General features: G+C 37.4%; 1 protein-coding gene across 1 annotated transcript in view; it reads right to left on the bottom strand.

Annotated features, from left to right (window-relative positions):
• LOC111150902 (proline rich coiled-coil 2C) overlaps positions 1-14,021 on the bottom strand; it is a 105,358-nt gene that overhangs the window by 68,311 nt on the left and 23,026 nt on the right. Inside the window, exons 2-9 of the mRNA XM_022508589.1 lie at positions 11,572-11,733; positions 10,347-10,518; positions 8,613-8,722; positions 7,381-7,506; positions 4,911-5,134; positions 1,782-1,864; positions 711-844; positions 547-634 (exon numbers count right to left, since the gene is read on the bottom strand). Of these exons, the coding sequence (XP_022364297.1) occupies positions 547-634; positions 711-844; positions 1,782-1,864; positions 4,911-5,134; positions 7,381-7,506; positions 8,613-8,722; positions 10,347-10,518; positions 11,572-11,683 (1,049 nt within the window). The 5' untranslated portion in view covers positions 11,684-11,733. The remainder of the gene's footprint in view (positions 1-546; positions 635-710; positions 845-1,781; positions 1,865-4,910; positions 5,135-7,380; positions 7,507-8,612; positions 8,723-10,346; positions 10,519-11,571; positions 11,734-14,021) is intronic.

Genomic DNA, 14,021 nt, shown 5'->3' with positions numbered 1-14,021 from the left:
CATGATCCCGGCGACCTGGGATCGAGTCCCACGTCAGGCTCCTTGCTTGGCAGGGAGCCTTCTTTGCCCTCTGCCTCTGCCTGCCACTCTGTCTGCCTGTGCTTGCTCGCTCGCTCTCTCTCTCTCTCTGACTAATAAATAAATAAAATCTTTAAAACAAACAAACAAACAAAAAAACCCTCAAAGACTTGAGGCAGTTCCAGTAACTCAAGTGATTTTTCTCTAGTTTTGTAAATATGAAGTAACAAGTTTGAAATAGTCCCTGATGTTGTCTTTCAAAAAATCACCAATTAGATGGTTAGGATCTGAACATCTTTTTAAAAATATGTATTTTCTTTAGAAGCATCAAACTTTAATTCCTTGATTAGCTGTACTTTTAAAATTTGGCTCAATAATCACCTTCCCAACTCAGTAAGTTCTTGGGAGTAAAATACAGAAATTCTATAAAAAGGGAATAAGTGACTATTAACGAAGCCTCTGCACAAATGGATAATGTTATACCAATAAATTCATAGTATTACTTGTGGAAGGTATCCAACAGCTTACCTGCTGCTTTCCTTAGGACTACCACTTCCTTGCTCATCATCATCACTGAAATTCAGCTGTTCTGTATAATCTACTTCCATCTGAGCACCTATTAAATTAAGGAAAATTCAGACTGACTGTTTAAAAACATCTAAGAACTAAAAGCAATTAATTTTGCCTCTTACCTGCCCAACCTTCATCAGCTTCAGCATCTAGGTTATCAAATTTATCAAGCTCCTTCAGTTCTGATGCACTAAGGATGGAGGGGCGTTCAGGCTCAGAGGCCCATGAAGGCGGTGGACCCCTTCCTCGAAGGCCTCTAATGAACAGAAGTTATGAGGGGAAAAGATACAAAGTTTTAATGATTATAAATTACATAAATATCAAAAGACTGAAATTTAATTCATTTCAATTCAACATTAGTATTGTCTAATATACAAAATATTTTGCACCTGACATGTGTATGAAGAAATTCTAATGTTAATACATAAGTTCAGGACAATATATAATTCTGTTACAAGTATTTAATATCAGAAAATGGGTTTTTTTAATTGCCAAAAATTTAAGATAAAACAAATATGTTAAAGAATAATATGGCTAAGCCTAATACTAATATCAAAATAAAGAATGTTAAGAAAAATCATTGAGGAGAATGCTCAAGTCTCACATTATGCAAAAAAAAAAGGAAAGAAAGAAAGAAAAAAAAGAAAATGGGCAGTCATTTAACCCATGGAATTAGAAGAACAGATAAAAAACTATCACGTCTTACCAGGGACATGATTTTCAGTTTTCAGAATCTTATGTCAATTTAAAGTTTTTATGTTAATTTAAAGTTTTAGAAGAATAAAGTATTGTTGTGTCTTATAAAAGTCAATTATTTGGGCGTCTGGGTGGCTCAGTGGGTGAAGCCTCTGCCTTCAGCTCAGGTCATGTTCTCAGGGTCCTGGGATCGAGCCCCGCATCGGGTCTCTGCTCCGTGGGGAGCCTGCTTTCCCCCACTCTCCCCCACCGCCTGCCTCCCTGCCTACTTGTGATCTTCTCTATCATATAAACAAATAAAAATCTTAAAAAAAAAAAAAAGTCAATTATTTGTACATGGCAACTCTATTCTGAGGTCAAAATAATGAATCAATCACCACAATCCATTCAACCTCCAGGAAATCTTTTTCTTTTTTCTTCCAACCTCCTCCAGAAAATCTTAATGAGCACATATGGGCCTTTGTGCTTTGGCAACTTTTATCATTTAATAGCCTTACTTGTTTGTTTCAGATAAAGAAGGTGGAAACCTCATGGGACCATGAAGAGGAGGATACGCCATCCGTGGATACTGCTGAAACATCTGAATGAAGAAAACAAAATTGGTAAAATTTGTAACCAAGTTATATATGTAAAAAAAGGGTCACCCTAACTAAACCTGAGATTATAAGTTATAGAAAGAAAGATTCTAATAAACCATCCTATGAATAATTAGCTCTATCAACTGATATATATCATCATTTACTCACAGTAATAAGCTATCTGTTAAGAAACTGTATCTAGCAAGACTTTACAAATACAGGTAATAACTAGGACACATCCTAGGAAGAACTTCAGCCATCCCATTAACAAAATCACATAAACGATTATGTACCAACATGAAAAACCTAAAAAGACAACATGCATGCACCCCAGAGAACTGCAAAGCCCTAAGTTTAAAGCCTTGAAAGAAAATAATGTGACACTTCATCATAATGTAGTAGATTAACTGAAGACAGATTTATTGGTAAAGAGAAATTCAGTTTAGATAAAAGTATGGTCCATAACCCAAGGTAGTGAGGAAGACAGTGTGTACTGGAGATTTCCCATGGGTGGGAAACAGGTGGATTCCTATTCAAGTTAGTATACAGATCATAATCCTAAACTGCTCTCTATGCTAACCTGGATTCGAGAAACTAAGTTTTGAAGTTTAAAGATAGATTATAAAGACAAAAACACCAAGAGAAGGGAACAGATGTCAAAAGACATGCTTGTAACTATTTGCTTATAACCAAGTCAAAATACAAAAAGAAAAAAGAAAGAAAAGAAAAGAAGGAAAGAGGAAGAAAAAAGGAAGGAGAGAGGGTGGGAAGGAAGGAGAAGGGAAGGCAGGCAGGCAAGAAAGAAAAGAAAGGAAGACTGTATTACCTTAAATACCTAATTTATATCCTGAAATAGATCAGCTTTTCTTAAATAAAAAACAATAACAACAACAAAACCCTGTTAGGTAAAGAAATTACTCTGTACTTGAAGAAAGGTTATCATTCCATCTCAAGATGCAATTTCTAAGTAGGGTTAGAGATAAGTTAATTAAGTTAAGCAGCAGCTGAAGCTCAAATGGAGAAGCTTTTTGTCTGGTGAATACTAAGAATTTCTGGTTACATCATTGTGTACTGAAAGTCAGCAAAAATACAGCTGGAGGCAAATGTTCACAGGTAAAGTTTCATTAGATCCCTCAGGCGGAGAGATTAATTTCACGCATTAAATGCTTAAAATTTAGGAATCTGCCACAAAAAAACTGTAGAAACTATCTTTAAATTCTCAATATATAGTGATGGTTTAAAGAACATTTTTGTTTTTGTTAGTTAGTGGAATACATTATTCAAATAAAATGACTGATGAAACTGGGAGAAAAGCCCACTTGATCTCCCCTTTTAAAACTTTCCCTTCTACCATCCCACCCCCAAGCCTAAATTTCAGGGCTCTATGGAAGGACAATTTGAAACTATTAGGCAAAAGTAGGTGTAAATAATTTTTCAAGACCAGGTCAGCATATAAGACTAATTTTTATCATACTCCTAAAATAAAAAAAAATTATTTTTTAATCATTTATTTCCCTCCTCTACCCTAGAATAATTAAATACTACAAAGAAATACAAAATGTGAAAAAAAAATATGGGTATTTAGAGCCTGAATACTTAGGAATTAAATCATAATAAAAATAAATATAAGAACCAGACCTTTACTCTCCTTGAGATTAATGGTGCCCTAAAAAATGTTAGTTTATTTACTTGGGCACACGTAATTTACCGTATCATTTCACAGGAGGCTGAGAGCAAATAAATGTATGAGGGCACTAAATCTACCCATTAATTTACAGAAATATATGGGTCACAAGTATATATTAAATAAAACGACAAACACAGAATCAGCAAAACCCAGACTATGAGAAACTCCACAGGTTAACAAGTAAATTGTTACTTGAGAGAGAGAGAGAGTGGTATGGAGGGAAAGAAGTAACCAAAGATAACAGGGTTCCTAAGAAAAATATCAACTCAAAGAATAGATGTTATTTGGATCCTAATCATGAGATAATCAGACAAATCTGAATATTGGCTTGGTATTTTTAAAAACTCCTTAGGGGCACCTGGGTGGCACAGTCAGTTGGGTGTCCAACTCTTGGTTTCACCTCAGGTAGTGACCTCAGGGCTGTGAGACTGAGCCCGTGTCAGGCTCTGCACTCAGGGTGAAGTCTGCTTAAGACTCTCCCTCCCCCCCACTCTACCCCACCCATAAATAAATGAACAAATCTTTAAAAAATTTTTAAAAATAAAAGAACAAAAACTATCCTTTTAGGTATAACGCCACGGTGGATTCTTCTCCTAGCCTTCATGTTTTAAAATACAACCTAAAATACATATGGATGAAATCATGTATCTAGGATGTTGCTAGTAATTGGAGGTGGTGGGAAATAGCTCAACCAAGATTGACCCCAAGTTGTTAACTACTGAAGATGGATGGTAGATATGGAAGAATGGGGAAGTTCACTGTACTATTATTTCTGTTTTTTAATATGTTCAAAGTATTCCATAATGAGAAGTTAAAAAGAACGTAAAGGTATGTTTACCAATGAAAACTTTAGAACTAAAGCACATATTAACCTTTTTTGTGCCATGAACCACTCTTTAGCAGTCTGGTCAATCCTATGACTCTCTTCTCACAGAAATGTTTTAAAATCCATAATTTAAAATACAGAGTACTACAAAAGAAAACACTTATGCTAAAATTTTGTTAACACAATATTTAAAAAAAAAAATATGTGATATAGTAATATATGTGCTTTTTCATTAAATAACAAGTGGGGCTACCCATAGGTCTAATAACTACTTTGAAGTATTACTAAATATATTTTGCCACACCCACAATTTTGACAGGATATGAAAAAATATATATGATCCCTATTAATGACAAAAACTAGGGTACTCCTGATACTTCTGTGATTTATTTCCTGCATCCATAATCAAGGAAAATGGTTATTTTTAGTTAGATGTTAATGCAAATAAAGACCTAAACTTTTCCCCATTGTAATTCTCTCCTTGGAACCCAGAGCAAAAACCTATTTAACAATTCACTTCTTTAACAATACTTACATAAGGAGGCATCATAGCTCTGTACTGGGAAGCAAGAGCAGGCTGCTGTCCATTCAGTTTAGCCTGTGGAGGACCACAAGCGATCCTCTTTTCCACCACCTTGAGGATATCATTCTGTTCTGATGTTCCGGCTGTGCTTTCATCCTGGGCAGAGAGCTTCTCATCTTGGTCAGATGTCAAAGGTGAGCCAGCAGACTTACCACCATCTCTCCAACAAGCAACATCTGGTATGGAGAAAGGCAGAAATTCAATTAAAACAAAGAAACAACGGGGCGCCTGGGTGGCTCAGTGGGTTGAAGCCTCTGCCTTCGGCTAGGGTCATGATCCCAGGGACCTGGGATTGAGCCCCGCATCGGGCTCTCTGCTCAGCGGGGAGCCTGCTTCCCCATCTCTCTCTGCCTGCCTCTCTGCCTACTTGTGATCTGTCAAATAAATAAATAAAATCTTTAAAACAAAACAAAACAAAAACAAAGAAACAGCACCACAGAATTCAGCACTGAAATTTAAAAGGGGGGAGGGGCATAAGAAAAAAGCTAGAAATGGAACACGGTGAAATAAAACTAGGCACGTTTCAAAATTCAAGAGAGTAACAACACAGTGAAGAAGCAGTGAAAATCTAATCTAGGCCCTACTCCTTTCAAAGTATTGGGTAATCAAGAACAGTGGCTTCCAAAGCAGAGCAGACGGACCACGAGGGTACCACCAAAAGTAAATACTATGGTTGGGGAAGAAATTATTAGAACTTCTCTATCGAGCTTTACCAATATTTGATATAGAGATTAAAGTCACTATTATACCTGAGGTGTCCTGAGGGAAGAGGGATGGGAGTCCTGTGGTGGTGACAGTGATGGCCTCATCTGTTTTCAGGCTACTACGGCTAGTTACCTGTGCCCCAAGGGGGCAAATTTAGTGACTATATTATCTGGTAAAACTGCACTCAGTGAAACAAGTAAATGATTTTACAAGGCATCTCTTCGGCAGGTAGCCTCTAAGATGATCCAAAAGGGGTTTCCAGCTCCTGGTCTTCACACCCTGCACCAGGACTGGTTTGTGTTACCTACAGGATAAAGCAGCAGTGATCACATGTCTCTTACAGAGTTAAGTTATAAAGGACTGGGCTTCCATCCTGAGTCTCTCTTTATGTGGGGAAGCTACACTGTGAGCAGCCCACACACAGAAGAGCTGCCGTGAGTGAACCTGGCACAGCAGCCCCGACAAATCAGCATCAGAGGACACACTGCAAGGCTGCTGAGAGACTTCCCGAGCCACAACTCCAGGAAGCAAGCAGCTCCCAGATCCCTGACCCTTGCGCACTGTGTGAAATCGTTAAGTCAGTTCCGCTGCCAAATTTGTTAGGCAATAGCTGGTAACTGCTGGAAACCAACTGACCAAGAAAACAGTAGACGGATGCCTGGCTGGCTCAGTGCGTACACAGCATGGGACTCCTGATCTCAGGGTTTTAAGTTCAAGGCCCATGTTGGGTGTAGAAATTACTTAAAATTAAAATAAATAAATAAATATATAAATGAATGAAAAGAAAATAGAGCTGACAATCTATTTCTAATATAAATACATCAACTACATAACAATAAAAACTAAAAATAAGAAAAGATGATTTACCCAGACAAGAAATGAGCCATAAAAAGTGTGAAATGTATTAGGTTATCAGAAATATGGATTTGTGGGGCGCCTGGGTGGCTCAGTGGGTTAACTCTCTGCGTTCGGCTCACGATCTCAGGGTTCTGGGATCGAACCCCACATCTGGCTCTCTGCTCAGCAGGAAGCCTGCTTCCCTCTGTCTGCCTACTTGTGAGCTCTCTCTGTCATATAAATAAATAAAATCTAAAAAAAAAAAACAAAAACAAAAAAAAAGAAATACAGATTTGTAACCATCACTGAAGAGAAAACTCCCATGTATGTATACAGGATCCTCTGAGATATTTTTGTATCAAATAGGAAACTAATATAATTAATAAATAAGACATTTAATCTCAAGGATTTTATATTTCTTTTTTTAGTTTTATGTCCATAATACAAGTATTTCTCATTATCCGAATTTATTTGGGTCTTTGTTGTGAGTTCAGAAAGCACAAGATGACTGAATGTTAACAGAGTAGCAAATAAGTGGATACAATTTACAAATAAATATTTGCGTATTAGGGAGACTGGTTTAAAGTTTTACTACTATAGAAATGACTAGTATTAATGTGCAAAGAACTCACCCAGGCATCTTGTTAAAATGCAAATTTCTAATTCAGAGGGTTGGGTGTGAGGCTCAAGATGTACATTTCCCACATGTTCTTAAGTTATACCAATGCTGTGCATGTGAAAACCACAGTGGAATGACAGCAGCTACTCTGTCTTTTCAAACTAGGTATGTCATGCATATAATATTGGGCAGGTTATATTACAAAATACAATAAAAACATAATCTCACTCACTATTTTTATGAAATAGAAAGTATTCTTACTTGGTGGGCGTAAACTGGGTCCAGGTCCGTAATTGTCATCACTGGTTTCTTTTTCTTTTTTTTCCTGATCCCCAGCTGCCTGCAGGCTGGGAAATTCTTGCTGAAAATGACTATTCACCTGCATTCCTACAGATTTTGTTAAAACATTAAATGTAACTTTTATACTGAAGATAATGAAAAAACCCTCCCAGGATAGAGGTGTCTGCTTTTCTCGGATATATTATTCCACTTTTTATATAATTATATATATATGTATATATATAATTATTCTACTGTTTATATCCATAAAACTTTAAAATATATTTAGAATTAAAATCCCTTGGAAAGTTAATGAACAGCCACAAGGAGATAAAAATCTAAGAAAGGAATCTGCCAGACACTGTTCAGGACTCATTAAAGATAAGGAAAATGAGAATTTCACTCCTGTGAAATTTTATTATGACTCTGCATTTTCAAAAAGTCAAATTCCTTTGCTAAAAACTCTAAGAATCAAATATTACTACTGAAAGAACATAGGAATCAACACTGCAAGTAAGTACCACAACGAGGCTAAAACGCCTTCACTAAATTTATGACTGGATACTGGCTGCACATCACTAGTCATCCATTCACCCGCCTACGTATTTGCCTATTTATTTATATACTTTCATAAATTAAAAGATCTGATTTTATTAACTCGAGGGTGCAGACAGGGCCTAGATTTTCGATACAATGTTTGATAGGTTTTTCCTGTCCTGCAAGTGGGAAACTTAAATTTTGCTGGGGAGTCGTCATTCCTCGAGGGTAGGACTACAGCTACCGTGCTTCACAGCTACTGTCTAGCTCTTCTCTACCATGGAAATCCTGAGTAGCGCGTATCTGAACTAGAAGAGGTTAGGGAGCACAGATGATGATAAATATGGTTTCTAGCAATTTACACAATGTCTGGGTACTTTGATGCCCCAAAGAACAGAAGATACAAAGTTTTTTCTGGTCATGTAGGATGAAGATAAAAACAATGTGGGACAGAAGGTATCGGAAAACTCCTTTTTAAATCCCTATCATTGGCTCAAACATGGGTCTTGGCACTGAAACTTAACTACCCCAAGAGTTCAAAGAAAAAGCCTTTTTTTAGGACCTGAGCGTATCCTTGACAATGTTCTCTACCCTTGTCAAAATCCACCCCTTATCTCCTACATGGCTGTTCAGTAACGATCAAACCTAGTCAGTTTCCCCAGCTAACGTCCACTTACCATCTCCTTGCCCACCTTGCTTGTTACTGGCCCAAGATTTGGGAGCAGGTGCTACTTCTGGGGGAGCTGCAACCCCAGGTTTTGGTTGTGCTGGTGGAACTTCTGGTGCTCTTGAAAAAAAATAGGAATCCATTATTTCAGATATTGTATGTTCAAATAAAATAATAATAAATATTGTAGTTAAGGTAAATTTGTGAACAGACTGTTTTGGCTACGTATTTACTCATAGCTGCATCTCCCACAAATGCTTTTCCTCTGCAACACTCCTTTAAATAAAGTGTAGCTATTTTCATCCCCCTTCATTTCTTCCTTTTAATAACGCAAGGAGAAGATAGTTTTGTCATTTTGTAAAAAAAGAAAAAAAGAAACACTCATTATTGAGTATAATCACTAAAATCTACTTTAGAGAGTAAACACTTACATGTAATTAGAAATAACATTACAGGCATACACACTGTCCACACTGGCGGACTGGCCAGGGCTAAGGCTAAGCAAACTCTCCACCTGGCAGTGAACAGGTTCACCACTGTACTTACTACTGTTATTCAAAGTGGTAACAGCAATTTGCCCAATACATCCCCATGAGTAAAAGGGGTTTTTTTGGCGGGGAGGGGAGTGGAGAGACAGAGAATCTTAAGCAGGCTCCATGGCTAGAGCCTGATCACAGAACCCGATGCAGGGCTCGATCTCGCAACCCGGAGATCATGAGTTGAGCTGAAGTCAAGAGTTGGACACTTGAATAACTGAGCCACCCAGGTGCCCGAGTAAAAAGGGTTTTAAAAGAATCTCCAGTTTTATTCAATCTTTGTAATGAGTTAATGCTTGAAAATGAAAAAAGATAGTAAGGAGTTAAGAGACTTAAGAGAGGCAATGTATTTCTGGTACACTCAGACCTATAACTGGCTCGCTACTACAAAATAATTCTACAACAACTAAGAAACAGAGAACAATGTCTTCCAACAAGTTTTATTCAAGTGGAGTCAAATTTACTATATAAAGCTCCCCAAATAGGAGTCTAGAAATTGGGTAACAGATAGAGGCAAAAAGCATCAAGTACCCAATCACTTGTATTATTTTTCTAAATTACCACTGCTTCAGTTGGTCATTCAATAAACTAAGAGCTTTGCAAAATCCCTGAAATACAGAATGCTACACATATGCTGAATGACTAAGAGGGACCTTACTAATTCTCTGGCGGCCTGCTTGCTAGTAACTCTTTACTCATTTAAATAGAATTACCTGAGTACTTGCAATGTGCGTCAGGTACAGTTTCAGTGAACCGGCAAATTCTTAGCATCATGGAAATTATTTAATAGAATCAACCCTTAACTACACTAGAAAGTGAACGCCTCATACGGTAGGGGCTCCAGGAAGCCTGACACAGTCCGTCAGAAAGGCTGTGATTAGCAATTCCGGTATCTGCTCTACCTTGACACATGGAAATACTGCCACTAAACCTACTCACACACACACAAAATTCATCAAAGGTGACTATGTAAACGACTTCAAATGGCCTGAGATACCTAACCTACATAGTTCAACGTCTAACACACAGAACAAACGCAAACCGAAGTTCCCTATAGGGGTGGCCTGGCTGGCTCGTCACTGGAACGTGCAACTCTTGATCTCGGGGTTGTGGGTTTGAGCTCCACATTAGGAGGTTAAAAATAAAATCTTAAAAAATAAAATTCCCTACAAAGAAACAGTTTCATTTTTTAGTTGACTTTGACTCACTTTTCCTCTTCATGCTGCTCTTGTTTGGATGCCCATCCTGTGCCATCTTTAGGTACAATGTTCACATTAGGGTCATTGCCTTTGTTTTCCGCTTTGAGACTTGGGAGGTTAGCAGGTGGAGGCATACGCCGTGAAATACCAACTTTTCCAAGACTCTGTAATCCATGTCGAGCTGCAACTAAAGATCAGTAACATCAACTTTCTTAGAACATCTACTTTATTGCTTAATTTACTCTTAAGACAGTACAGAAAGACAACAGGAGTTAATGGAATCTGGAACCATTATGTCCTTTTATCTTAAAATAAGAACTTTAAAACTAAGTCACACAACTGCAACATTAATCCAACGCAGAAATTATATTAAACTATCAAGCCACTGAAAAGACGATTTAAACATTCTAACAACCCTATATACTATGAACAGGAAAACACAGGCAATAAGTGGTTTTGTAATCTTTTCAAAGAATCTATTTTAAACTCAAAACTTAGTATATTAGTATATTATATATTAGTATATTAGTATATTAGAGAATAAATATCCTAACTCCTAAATCTTTATTAGAAAATAAATATCCTAACTCTACGTTCTGAACACTGCTAATATAACATACTTGGTCCAGGGTTCCCCTTTCACTATAAATACTGGGCTCAAGGTATCAAAAACCAAAACATCCCAGGACTCACTCTCTTCTAACTAGAAGCGGTAGTAAACACCCACTACTGTATATTCCTATGCCTCCCAATCTCATTGACCAAGTCTCCCATTCAGAGCCACACAGTTCTGACTTTCTGCTGACAACAAACGGGAAAAAAGAAACATATTTTAAAACATAAATTTGCAGGGCCCCTGGGTGGCTCAGTCAGTTAAGCATATGCCTTTGGCTCAGGTTAGTATCCTGGAGTCCCCAGATGGAGCCCCTCGTTAGGCTCTGTGCTCAGCAGGGAACTTGCTTCTCCCTCTCCTCTGCCCCTTCCCCCTCATGCTCCTGTGCTAGCTCTCTCTTTCAAATAAAATCTTTAAAAAAAGAATAATAAATTTTCTACTGTAAGATATTTAATTCATCCCCTGAAAGAGGAGTACACACTTAAAAAGCCCAAAGTACAAAGGGTTGCATAAACATGGGTTTATCCTAGCTTCTAATAGCAATAGCTCCAGAGGACCAGCCATACTAACAAAACAAAACGAAGAAAATCATAAAAATATATGCCACTTGACTTTACTCACCTGTGGTTTTCTGAGTTTCTAAAGATTTACCCTTGTAAGTATTAAATAAACTGAGTGTTGCATACTTTTTCCCATCCTTTGCTTTTGTGCTCTGGCCTGACTTCTCCGACATTTCGGTGGAAACTCATCGAGTCCAAAACCTCCTGCCACACCCCTTCAAACCTTTTAAGACACACATAAGAAAGAAAAATGAGGAAAATTTCAGCTTACTTTAAGAAACTTTTAGTTTCTTAAAAAAGCCTGGGTGGCTCAGGTGGTTAAGTGTTTGCCTTTGGCTCAGGTCCTGATTGGGACTGAGCTCCACGTCAGCCCCCTGCTCGGCAGGGTCTGCTGCTCCTCACCCTCCAGCCCTGCCCCTGCTTGCGGCTGTGCTCTTGCTCTCAAATAAATACTTAAAAAAAAAAAAACAAAAAAACTCAGTAAATTCAAATGTCCCCCAAATTTCTGAAAACAAAACAAAACAGAACAAAAACACTGAGGAATGAAATTCATCTTCAGTAACTGGCATCGATAAAATGTCATACCTGTTTAATACTGTCAAATTCCAAGAACACACAACAAAATCAAACTAAACTGCCCTGCATTCAGTAAACACATTAGTCATTTATGGTTTGTAACTGCTTAACTGTATCACAGAGAATTAAGAAGTTTAATCCAGAGGCACGTGGCTGGGTCAGTTGGTAAAGCATGCTACTTTCAATCTGCTCAAAATTGTGTGTTCAAGCCCCACACTGCCTGTGGAGCCTACTTAAAAAAAAGAATTTTAACGCATACTGAAATGAATAGATCAAATACAGTACATCTATGGAGACTGTCTATTTAACAAATATTATTCAATTTAATAGGCTGGCGATCACAGACATAAATAAATTTCTGCATATGGAATGCAAACATGACAGGAGAATTAACATCATTCCTGTTTTCAGGCAGTATATATCTAACAGATCTGTAGTAATTTAACAATTTAGAATAAAAAGAAACATTCTATTTTCTCTGCATTCTGCAAAGAGTAGAACACTTCCTCATAAACCAAAGGTACCTAAAAACAATATTCTACTTCATGACTATGGATTAGGTGTTCAAGAAATAGTGTCAACTTATCAAAACAATTCTCTGGGTATATGGTAAGTTATTTTAAGAAAATAGTATTTTAAAAAATATTCATTTATAAAGAGAATTTCATCGTTGGAGGGAAAAATACACAAATTAGCTCTCATACTATTTCCCTTACATTTAATGAAGTATACACACATCAACCTTTTACAGTTTTGGTTTTTATATTTTTTGTTTTATTTATGAGTGGTTAGGGTGGAAGTAGGGCAGAAGATGGCCAATTCCAGCCCCCCCAAGAAACAAACAAAAAACAAAAACAAAAAACCCCACCCCACATCAATAGCTAAAGCATTAAGAACTGAAGCACGGGAGTTAAAGACAGTAAAGAATAGACAGATTTATCATGCAAAAAGTATTCGAAGTCAAGGAATGGCTATGTAGACTCTACCATCAGAAAAGTCATTTTAGGGACGCCTGGGTGGCTCAGTTGGTTAAGCAGCTGCCTTCGGCTCAGGTCATGATCCCAGCGTCCTGGGATCGAGTCCCGCATCGGGCTCCTTGCTCAGCGGGGAGCCTGCTTCTCCCTCTGCCTCTGCCTGCCATTCTGTCTGCCTGTGCTTGCTCTCTCTCCCTCTCTCTCTCTCTGACAAATAAATAAATAAAATCTTTAAAAAAATAAAAATAAATAAAAAAAAAAGAAAAGTCATTTTATCTACCATTTTACACGTTAAACTGCAGAATCAGCATTACAATAGAGGCGTGATTTCATACGTAGGTCAACTGCCACACTATGTGTATAGTTCCATAAAATTTATCAAGATTTTTCAAATTATCTCATTTCAGTACACATTTACAATAAATAACCTTTGAGATAAACTGTGAAAAGGACTCAGCTGCAACCAAAAGAACTTCATAATAAATAACCAGCTACCTACTACCGTACATAGAAGAATGTATACAATTAATTATATCCCAAGGATGCCAATGATGATGATAGTATGAAGAAAGCTGTACTCCCAGAATCTACCCCATTGACATATTTTCACCGAAAACCAGCAGAAATGGGAGAAAAAAACACACATTCATTTACAATGACAAAAAAGAGCAGCGCATATATACTAGGTGACAAAATTAAGATTCAAGGAGATCTTTCTTCAGTTATTACAAGTAACTGATATATCAAGAGAAACAGTCAACTTGTCCTTTCACCCTCATCTGATGGCAATTTAGCACCTCAACCCTCTCTTAACATCACAACTACCCATGCAACACTCTCTTAGTGGAGACCCTCATACACCTACACCATAGAGAGAGCAACATTGTAAGAAACTCCTGGGCAAACCTACAAGCCCACCTGCACCTACATCCATTTTTCTCAACAGTTTCCCTTCCTCTAG

Source organism: Enhydra lutris, unplaced genomic scaffold (genome assembly GCF_002288905.1).
Source record: "Enhydra lutris kenyoni isolate GAN:26980312 unplaced genomic scaffold, ASM228890v2 scaffoldscaffold24, whole genome shotgun sequence".
Classification (NCBI taxonomy): domain Eukaryota; kingdom Metazoa; phylum Chordata; class Mammalia; order Carnivora; family Mustelidae; genus Enhydra; species Enhydra lutris.
The sequence above is the reverse complement of the archived record's forward strand: the minus strand, read 5'-3'. Positions and strand labels throughout refer to the sequence as shown.